Source organism: Oncorhynchus clarkii, unplaced genomic scaffold (genome assembly GCF_045791955.1).
Source record: "Oncorhynchus clarkii lewisi isolate Uvic-CL-2024 unplaced genomic scaffold, UVic_Ocla_1.0 unplaced_contig_11482_pilon_pilon, whole genome shotgun sequence".
In the NCBI taxonomy this organism is placed as follows: Eukaryota; Metazoa; Chordata; class Actinopteri; order Salmoniformes; family Salmonidae; genus Oncorhynchus; species Oncorhynchus clarkii.
This window is the reverse complement of record NW_027259416.1, coordinates 11,090-21,276: the sequence shown is the minus strand read 5'-3', so window position 1 is coordinate 21,276 and position 10,187 is coordinate 11,090. Positions and strand designations below refer to the sequence as shown.

Below are 10,187 nucleotides of genomic sequence, written 5' to 3'. Positions count from 1 at the left end.
TTGAGGTCAGGGATCTGTTCAGGCCAGATTTGTGCAGGCCACACGGATTTCGACAACCCATTTCTTTATCGACCTTGCTTTGTGCACAGGGGAATTGTCATGCTGAAACAGGAAAGGGCCTTCCCCAAACTGTTGCCACAAAGTTGGAAGCACAGAATTGTCTAAAATGTAATTGTATGCTGTAGCATTAAGATTACCCTTCACGGGGACTAAGGGGCTTAGCCCGAACCCTGAAAAACAGCCTGTGTCACGTCTGCTCCCGCTCTTCCCTTCCCCTGGCTCTTGAGGGCACCAGATTACCCTGCATCACACGCTCCTGCCATCATCACTCACACCTGCCTTCCCTCGTCACTCGCACCAGCGTTATTGGAGTCACCTGGACTCACTCCTCTCCTATATCTGTCAGTTCCCCAGCTCTGTTCCAACGCTGCTGCATTGATTGTTTTTTTGTCTTTTGAATGTGTTTCTGACGCTGTTCCTGTATCGTCTCTGTTCGTTATAATGAAATGTTTTACTCCCCGTTCCAGCGTCATTCAGCGTGACACCCAGACCATTATTCCTCCTCCACCAAACTTTACAGTTGGCACTGTGTATTGGGGCAGGTAGCGTTCTCCTGGCATCCGCCAAACCCAGATTCGTCCGTCGGAATGGCAGATGGTGAAGCGTGATTCATCACTCCAGAGAACTTGTTTCCACTGCTCCAGAATCCAATGGCGGCGAGCTTTACTCCACTCCAGCAAACGCTTGGCATTGTGCATTGTAATCTTAGGCTTGTGTGCTCGCGATGAACAGTTATTGTGCTGACGTTGCTTCCAGAGGCAGTTTGGAACTCGGTAGTCAGAGTTCAAACCGAGGACAGATTATCTTTTATAAGCTACGCGCTTCAGCACGCGGCGATCCCGTTCCGTGAGCTTGTGTGGCCTACCACTTCACTGTTGAGCCGTTGCGTTTCCACTTCACAATAACAGCACTTACAGTTGACTGGGGGCAGCTCTAGCAGGGCAGAAATTTGACAAACTGACTTGTCGGAAAGGTGTCATCCTATGATGGTGCCACGTTGAAAGTCCCTGAGCTCTTCAGTAAGGCCATCCTACTGCCTATGTCTGTCTATGAAGATTGCATGGCTGTGTGCTCGATTTTATACACCTTTCAGCAATGGGTGTGGCTGAAATACTTTTGACCATGTAGTGTCTGTTTTGGATGTTCTGTGTTAAATGCATTAGCAGTGGGCTGTGTTGTAGGTCTGGTCGTCAGGGCAGACAGCTGTTTAGCAGTGGGCTGTGTTGTCGGTCTGGTCGTGAGGGCAGACAGCTGTTTAGCAGAGGGCTGTGTTGTAGGTCTGGTCGTCAGGGCAGACAGCTGTTTATCAGAGGGCTGTGTTGTAGGTCTGGTCGTCAAGGCAGACAGCTGTTTAGCAGTGGGCTGTGTTGTCGGTCTGGTCGTCAGGGCAGACAGCTGTTTATCAGTGGGCTGTGTTGTCGGTCTGGTCGTCAGGGCAGACAGCTGTTTATCAGTGGGCTGTGTTGTCGGTCTGGTCGTCAGGACAGACAGCTGTTTATCAGTGGGCTGTGTTGTCGGTCTGGTCGTCAGGGCAGACAGCTGTTTAGCAGTGGGCTGTGTTGTAGGTCTGGTCGTCAGGGCAGACAGCTGTTTAGCAGTGGGCTGTGTTGTCGGTCTGGTCGTCAGGGCAGACAGCTGTTTATCAGTGGGCTGTGTTGTCGGTCTGGTCGTCAGGGCAGACAGCTGTTTATCAGAGGGCTGTGTTGTCGGTCTGGTCGTCAGGGCAGACAGCTGTTTATCAGAGGGCTGTGTTGTCGGTCTGGTCGTCAGGGCAGACAGCTGTTTATCAGAGGGCTGTGTTGTCGGTCTGGTCGTCAGGGCAGACAGCTGTTTATCAGAGGGCTGTGTTGTCGGTCTGGTCGTCAGGGCAGACAGCTGTTTATCAGAGGGCTGTGTTGTCGGTCTGGTCGTCAGGGCAGACAGCTGTTTATCAGAGGGCTGTGTTGTCGGTCTGGTCGTCAGGGCAGACAGCTGTTTATCAGTGGGCTGTGTTGTAGGTCTGGTCGTCAAGGCAGACAGCTGTTTAGCAGTGGGCTGTGTTGTCGGTCTGGTCGTCAGGGCAGACAGCTGTTTATCAGTGGGCTGTGTTGTCGGTCTGGTCGTCAGGGCAGACAGCTGTTTATCAGTGGGCTGTGTTGTCGGTCTGGTCGTCAGGACAGACAGCTGTTTATCAGTGGGCTGTGTTGTCGGTCTGGTCGTCAGGGCAGACAGCTGTTTAGCAGTGGGCTGTGTTGCAGGTCTGGTCGTCAGGGCAGACAGCTGTTTATCAGTGGGCTGTGTTGTCGGTCTGGTCGTCAGGGCAGACAGCTGTTTATCAGAGGGCTGTGTTGTCGGTCTGGTCGTCAGGGCAGACAGCTGTTTATCAGAGGGCTGTGTTGTCGGTCTGGTCGTCAGGGCAGACAGCTGTTTATCAGAGGGCTGTGTTGTCGGTCTGGTCGTCAGGGCAGACAGCTGTTTATCAGAGGGCTGTGTTGTCGGTCTGGTCGTCAGGGCAGACAGCTGTTTATCAGAGGGCTGTGTTGTCGGTCTGGTCGTCAGGGCAGACAGCTGTTTATCAGAGGGCTGTGTTGTCGGTCTGGTCGTCAGGGCAGACAGCTGTTTATCAGAGGGCTGTGTTGTCGGTCTGATCGTCAGGGCAGACAGCTGTTTATCAGAGGGCTGTGTTGTCGGTCTGGTCGTCAGGGCAGACAGCTGTTTATCAGAGGGCTGTGTTGTCGGTCTGGTCATCAGGGCAGACAGCTGTCTTTATCGCATTGTGTTTCGTCATACTGTTTGACTGAGGCGCAGTGAGCTGGTAGCCCCAATGGTCATTCTACTGCTGACTGTCGCGCGTGTGTGTGTGTGTAGTGTTTGCTAATGTGTGTGTGTGTTTAGTGTTTGCCAGTGTGTGCACAGTGTTTGCCAATGTGTGTGTGTGTGCCTGTGGTCGCCGTGCAGCTCCCCAGAGTCAGACTAGATCAGAGGAGGATTGGGGACAGATGGAGGAGGTGCCAGTCATCAGTCTCTCCCATACAGGGCCAGCTCCAGCTCACAGAGCCCCCTCCACCTCCCTCCCATATCCTACTCTAACACAGAGACGTATGGCTGTTCCTCTGCCAAGCCCTCTCCACCTCCCTCCACTATCCTACTCTAACACAGAGACGTATGGCTGTTCCTCTGCCAAGCCTTCTCCACCTCCCTCCACTATCCTACTCTAACACAGAGACATATGGCTGTTCCTCTGCCAAGCCCTCTCCACCTCCCTCCACTATCCTACCCTAACACAGAGACGTATGGCTGTTCCTCTGCCAAGCCCTCTCCACCTCCCTCCACTATCCTACTCTAACACAGAGATGTATGGCTGTTCCTCTGCCAAGCCCTCTCCACCTCCCTCCACTATCCTACCCTAACACAGAGACGTATGGCTGTTCCTCTGCCAAGCCCTCTCCACCTCCCTCCCTTATCCTACCCTAACACAGAGACGTATGGCTGTTCCTCTGCCAAGCCCTCTCCACCTCCCTCCACTATCCTACCCTAACACAGAGACGTATGGCTGTTCCTCTGCCAAGCCCTCCCCACCTCCCTCCACTATCCTACCCTAACACAGAGACATATGGCTGTTCCTCTGCCAAGCCCTCCCCACCTCCCTCCACTATCCTACCCTAACACAGAGACGTATGGCTGTTCCTCTGCTAAGCCCTCTCCACCTCCCTCCACTATCCTACCCTAACACAGAGACGTATGGCTGTTCCTCTGCCAAGCCCTCTCCACCTCCCTCCACTATCCTACCCTAACACAGAGACAGACATTTACCAGAGAGAAAGTCCATGTGTTTTACTGAAAGCTCAAAATAATGACACATGTTTTTAATCTCAGTAACTTGTTTGTATTTTTTTTGTATATTTTTTTTGCATTTCATTATGTAACCAATTCACAGCAGTTCAAAACAGGTCAAGTATTCATTGTTCTGTAGCTGGTGGTGGTTTGCTGCAAATGGATAGCGGACTTTCAAGACAGACTACTGTGGCAGCATTATTAATAAAATGTCTGAAGTTCTTGGAGTTTTGACGTTGGCTCGATTTTGTCTCAATTATCTACATGTACGTTATGGGTCATCTCATTATTTCAGTTGTCACGGTCAATGAGATGAAAGGCCATTTTCTCACCTCTTCCACTTGTCTTGTCTGTTCGTTAGTCCTACTGAGGTTGACGTCTACCTAATCAGTGTAATGATCTGTCAGTCCTCATCTGTGAGTAGGCTTCAAGTCTCCATCCATCCCTCCACTAGAATGTAGGGAGAGAGGGAAGGAGAGGGAAGGAGGTAGGGAGAGGGGGAAGGAGGCAGGGAAGGAGGTAGAGAGAGGAGAATCCACAGATAGAGGACAGAGAGTAGGAGCTACCTGGTGCTGTATATGAACTAATATACATGGGTTCTACCTTCCAACAATTATTTGTTAGTTTACAATTGTACAATTTATCCTCCCTGCTTATAGAAACCATGAAGAAAATCTGTAGATGCCCCTGAACGCAAGATTATCCTTTCTTTACCTCACACGTTGGAGGAAAATTTTAGCTTGAAGGTAAACTGGTGCGCACCAAGTGGCACAATGGAAAACGTCTGTGAGGATTTTTCTACACTATTCACAACATATTGACACAATTACAATATTTATAAGATTCAAAATCTAATTTCATCAATTACATGTGGAACATTTTTATCAAGGCACAAGGCCCGAGACCCAGATGCAGACAAAGGAGGCAGATGGTTGGAGTTTAAGGTGTTTCTTCATCCAAAAAGGGGTAGACAAGAGAATGGTCGTGTACAGTCAAAAGGTCAAAACCAGTTCAGAGTCCGATAGGTACCGAAGGGCAGGCAGATTCAAGGTCAGGGCAGGCAGATTCAAGGTCAGGGCAGGCAGATTCAAGGTCAGGGCAGGCTGGATGATCAGGCAGGATGATCAGGCAGACAGGATGATCAGGCAGGAAATTTGTCCAGAGTCAGACGAAAGGGTCCGAACCGGGAGGACAAGCAAAAGAGAATAGAAAAGGAGTTAAAACCACTCTGGATGACTTCACTAAACATACAAGACCAACTGGCACAGAGAAACAGGAAACACAGGGATAAATACACCAGGGATAATAAGCGACACCTGGAGGGGGTGGAGACAATCACAAGGACAGGTGAAACAGATCAGGGCGTGACAATTTTATTTGAGTGAACATTAGCAAGCCAGCAGCAGATAAAACAGAAAGGGAATTCTCTCTTCTCTCTCGCCCTAGCTGGCTAGGTTTAGGATATTTACTAGCCCATACCAGTGACGAACTTAGTTATGTTATCGACATACAGTATGGCAGTACAGAAACAATATCTAATTAACTTATTTTCTCTGCTAGAAAGAAATAGCCACAAATTCATTACAAAACGGAGAAAGAGGATAGTTAACATGCTAAATGACTTTCCAATTGAGCAAAATTCACAATCTCCTCCTCCAAGAAAGCCTGCCTCCCAGGGCTTCTCTGAAATGGATCCACATTGCGTTTCAGTTTAGCACCGCACTCGGCAGGCCGTATAGAAAACTCTCTCAGAACCACAGAACGGCCAAATTACCCCCAACCCCCAACCCCCACATACACCTTGAAAACAAACTCTTTCCCATAGGCTTGTAGTATCTATGACCGCATAAGCAGGTCATAGCTGACAGCTGACAGACATGTTTACATTTGGTTATTGTTATAATGTGTTAATAAACAGGCATTATAACCCCCAGTTCTCTGTTACTGTAGAGTTGGCTTTAGCCGTGAACTCCTGGGTATTCCTGTTACAGATAGATTTTCATTTAAAATCTGAAAATGGACAGACACTGTGTGGAACTGAATTAATTCATCGTTATTACAGTTATAGTTTTATTAATGTTATTTAGATGGAAGACGTCACCAACCGGTCGTTCTGGTCCATCTCCAAGGCATTGCTAGTCGATCACCAACCAACCGCTCTGGTCCATCTCCAAGGCATTGCTAGTCGATCACCAACCAGCCTCTATGGTCCATCTCCAAGGCATTGCTAGTCGATCACCAACCAGCCTCTCTGGTCCATCTCCAAGGCATTGCTAGTCGATCACCAACTAGCCTCTCTGGTCCATCTCCAAGGCATTGCTAGTCGATCACCAACCGGCCTCTCTGGTCCATCTCCAAGGCATTGCTAGTCGATCACCAACCAACCGCTCTGGTCCATCTCCAAGGCATTGCTAGTTGATCACCAACCAACCGCTCTGGTCCATCTCCAAGGCATTGCTAGTCGATCACCAAACATTTCTGTAAAAAAAAACAACGATAAAGCCTTGCGTTTCTATTTTTTTTTCTCCGTTTCACACTGTTGGCGGTAGCTGAACTTGAACCAATCAAGTGCACCTATAGGTCTACGGCTGGCCAATCAGATAGCTCAGATCCCCATGTCTGCACAGTTTCCTCTAGCCGTAGACTGTAAAATGAAACCTTGAAATCACAGCAAAGTTGATACTGTGAGATTTTTAAAATGTTAAAACCACAACTAGAGAGAGACTCAGTGAAAACAGCAAACAGCTGCTGTTTTTCTGAGTAAGTTCATGTTTGTTGTTATTCAGAAATGTCAACAGTTTGTTCAACACTTTTATAAGCCATGAAATGTGCGTTCTGCCTACTTCCACTAGCGCTACAACCAGCACTGCAGTTACAATAAGAGTATAGCAAAGTTTTCTGATAAGCTTTACGTTGTCATCTTTTTTTTTTTATATCGAGGAATACCTCACTCTCTGGTCATAGGAGTAACAACACTAGTAGAAATAACGCAGTATCTGTCTTGAGTTTCACCATCAGCTGGAAAACTGTGTCCCCTTTTTTATCAGCGGAGAGACGGTGAGTCTCATCGCTGCTCCCTCCCTGCCTCTCCTCAGACGGACCAATCAGATGCAGGCAATCAGTCCAGTCAAAACAAAAGCTAATTATTATGCTCACTCAGTTGACTCTCGCAAGTAATTCAACATATTATCTATTACCAGTGTGTTCCTATATCTATATTTTTGTATCTATATTTTTTTATCAGTTACTAAATAGGTGCTACACTCCCTTTAATGCTTTAATCCTTTAAACACGACCAGCAGAGGGAGACAGGGTGAAGGGAAAGGACAGAGACAAGACAACATGACAGTACATGACAGTACCCCCCCACTCACCGAGCGCCTCCTGGCGCACTCGAGGAGGAAACCTGGCGGCAACGGAGGAAATCATCAATCAGCGCACGGTCCAGCACGTCCCGAGAGGGAACCCAACTCCTCTCCTCAGGACCGTACCCCTCCCAGTCAACTAGGTACTGATGACCACGGCCCCGAGGACGCATGTCCAAGATTTTACGGACCCTGTAGATAGGTGCGCCCTCGACAAGGATGGGGGGGGGGGGGGAAGACGAGCGGGGGCGCGAAGAACGGGCTTAACACAGGAGACATGGAAGACCGGGTGGACGCGACGAAGATATCGCGGAAGAAGAAGTCGCACTGCGACAGGATTAATGACCTGAGAGATACGGAATGGACCAATGAACCGCGGGGTCAACTTGCGAGAAGCCGTCTTAAGGGGAAGGTTCTGAGTGGAGAGCCAAACTCTCTGACCGCGACAATATCTACGGCTCTTAGTTCTACGCTTATTAGCAGCTCTCACAGTCTGCGCCCTATAACGGCAAAGTGCAGACCTGACCCTCTTCCAGGTGCGCTCGCAACGTTGGACAAAAGCCTGAGCGGAGGGGACGCTGGACTCGGCGAACTGAGATGAGAACAACGGAGGCTGGTACCCGAGGCTACTCTGAAAAGGAGATAGCCCGGTCGCAGACGAAGGAAGCGAGTTGTGGGCGTATTCTGCCCAGGGGAGCTGTTCTGACCAAGACGCAGGGTTGCGAAAAGAAAGACTGCGTAAGATGCGACCAATAGTCTGATTGGCCCGTTCTGCTTGACCGTTAGACTGGGGGTGAAAGCCGGAAGAGAGACTGACGGAAGCCCCAATCAAACGGCAAAACTCCCTCCAAAATTGAGACGTGAATTGCGGACCTCTGTCCGAAACGACATCTGACGGAAGGCCATGAATTCTGAAAACATTCTCGATGATGATTTGTGCCGTCTCTTTAGCAGAAGGAAGCTTAGCAAGGGGAATGAAATGAGCCGCCTTAGAGAACCTATCGACAACCGTAAGAATAACAGTCTTCCCCGCTGACGACGGCAGTCCGGTGACAAAATCTAAGGCGATGTGAGACCACGGTCGAGAGGGAATAGGAAGCGGCCTGAGACGGCCGGCAGGAGGAGAGTTACCGGACTTAGTCTGCGCGCAGACCGAACAAGCAGCCACGAAACGACGCGTGTCATGCTCCCGGGTGGGCCACCAGAAACGCTGGCGAATGGAAGCAAGCGTACCCCGAACGCCAGGGTGGCCGGCTAACTTGGCAGAGTGAGCCCACTGAAGAACGGCCAGACGAGTAGGAACGGGAACGAAAAGAAGGTTCCTAGGACAAGCGCGCGGCGACGGAGTTTGAGTGAGTGCTTGCTTTACCTGCCTCTCAATTCCCCAGACAGTCAACCCGACAACATGCCCCTCAGGGAGAATCCCCTCGGGGTCAGTGGAGGCTACTGAAGAACTGAAGAGACGAGACAAAGCATCAGGCTTGGTGTTCTTAGAGCCCGGACGATAAGAAATCACGAACTCGAAACGAGCGAAAAACAGCGCCCAACGCGCCTGACGCGCATTAAGTCGTTTGGCAGAACGGATGTACTCAAGGTTCCTATGGTCAGTCCAAACGACAAAAGGAACGGTCGCCCCCTCCAACCACTGTCGCCATTCGCCTAGGGCTAACCGGATGGCGAGCAGTTCGCGGTTACCCACATCATAGTTACGTTCCGACGGCGACAGGCGATGAGAAAAATACGCGCATGGGTGGACCTTGTCGTCAGAGAGGGAGCGCTGAGAAAGGATGGCTCCCACTCCCACCTCTGACGCGTCAACCTCGACAACGAACTGTCTAGAGACGTCAGGTGTAACAAGGATAGGAGCGGATGTAAAACGATTCTTGAGGAGATCAAAAGCTCCCTGGGCGGAAACGGACCACTTAAAGCACGTCTTGACAGAAGTAAGGGCTGTGAGAGGAGCTGCCACCTGACCGAAATTACGGATGAAACGACGATAGAAGTTCGCGAAGCCGAGAAAGCGCTGCAGCTCGACGCGTGACTTAGGGACGGGCCAATCAATGACAGCTTGGACCTTAGCGGGATCCATCTTAATGCCTTCAGCGGAAATAACAGAACCGAGAAATGTGACGGAGGAGGCATGAAAAGTGCACTTCTCAGCCTTCACAAAAAGACAATTCTCTAAAAGGCGCTGGAGGACACGTCGAACGTGCTGAACATGAATCTGGAGTGACGGTGAAAAAATCAGGATATCGTCAAGGTAAACGAAAACAAAGATGTTCAGCATGTCTCTCAGGACATCATTGACTAATGCCTGAAAGACAGCTGGAGCGTTCGCGAGGCCGAAAGGAAGAACCCGGTATTCAAAGTGCCCTAACGGAGTGTTAAACGCCGTCTTCCACTCGTCCCCCTCCCTGATGCGCACGAGATGGTAAGCGTTACGAAGGTCCAACTTAGTGAAAAACCTGGCTCCCTGCAGGATCTCGAAGGCTGAAGACATAAGAGGAAGCGGATAACGATTCTTCACTGTTATGTCATTCAGCCCTCGATAATCTATGCAGGGGCGCAGAGACCCGTCCTTCTTCTTGACAAAAAAAAACCCCGCTCCGGCGGGAGAGGAGGAGGGGACTATGGTACCGGCGTCAAGAGCTACAGACAAATAATCTTCGAGAGCCTTACGTTCGGGAGCCGACAGAGAGTATAGTCTACCCCGGGGGGGGGTGGTTCCCGGAAGGAGATCAATACTACAATCATACGACCGGTGTGGAGGAAGAGAGGTGGCCCTGGACCGACTGAACACCGTGCGCAGATCGTGATATTCCTCCGGCACCCCTGTCAAATCACCAGGCTCCTCCTGTGAAGAAGAGACAGAGGAAACAGGAGGGATAGCAGACATTAAACATTTCACATGACAAGAGACGTTCCAGGAGAGGATAGAATTACTAGACC

At 50.0% G+C, this 10,187-nt stretch overlaps 1 protein-coding gene across 1 annotated transcript; it reads right to left on the bottom strand.

The window, feature by feature from the left end:
* Window positions 1–1,149: 1,149 nt before the first annotated feature.
* Window positions 1,150–2,787, bottom strand: LOC139400143 (mucin-2-like). The gene has a single exon (XM_071145171.1). It carries the CDS (start codon window positions 2,785–2,787, stop codon window positions 1,150–1,152), a length of 1,638 nt encoding a protein of 545 aa, XP_071001272.1.
* Window positions 2,788–10,187: the final 7,400 nt, after the last annotated feature.

Excerpts from the sequence above, each read along its gene's own strand:
- LOC139400143 (XM_071145171.1), bottom strand. The coding sequence starts at position 2,787 with ATGACCAGACCGACAACACAGCCCTCTGATAAACAGCTGTCTGCCCTG.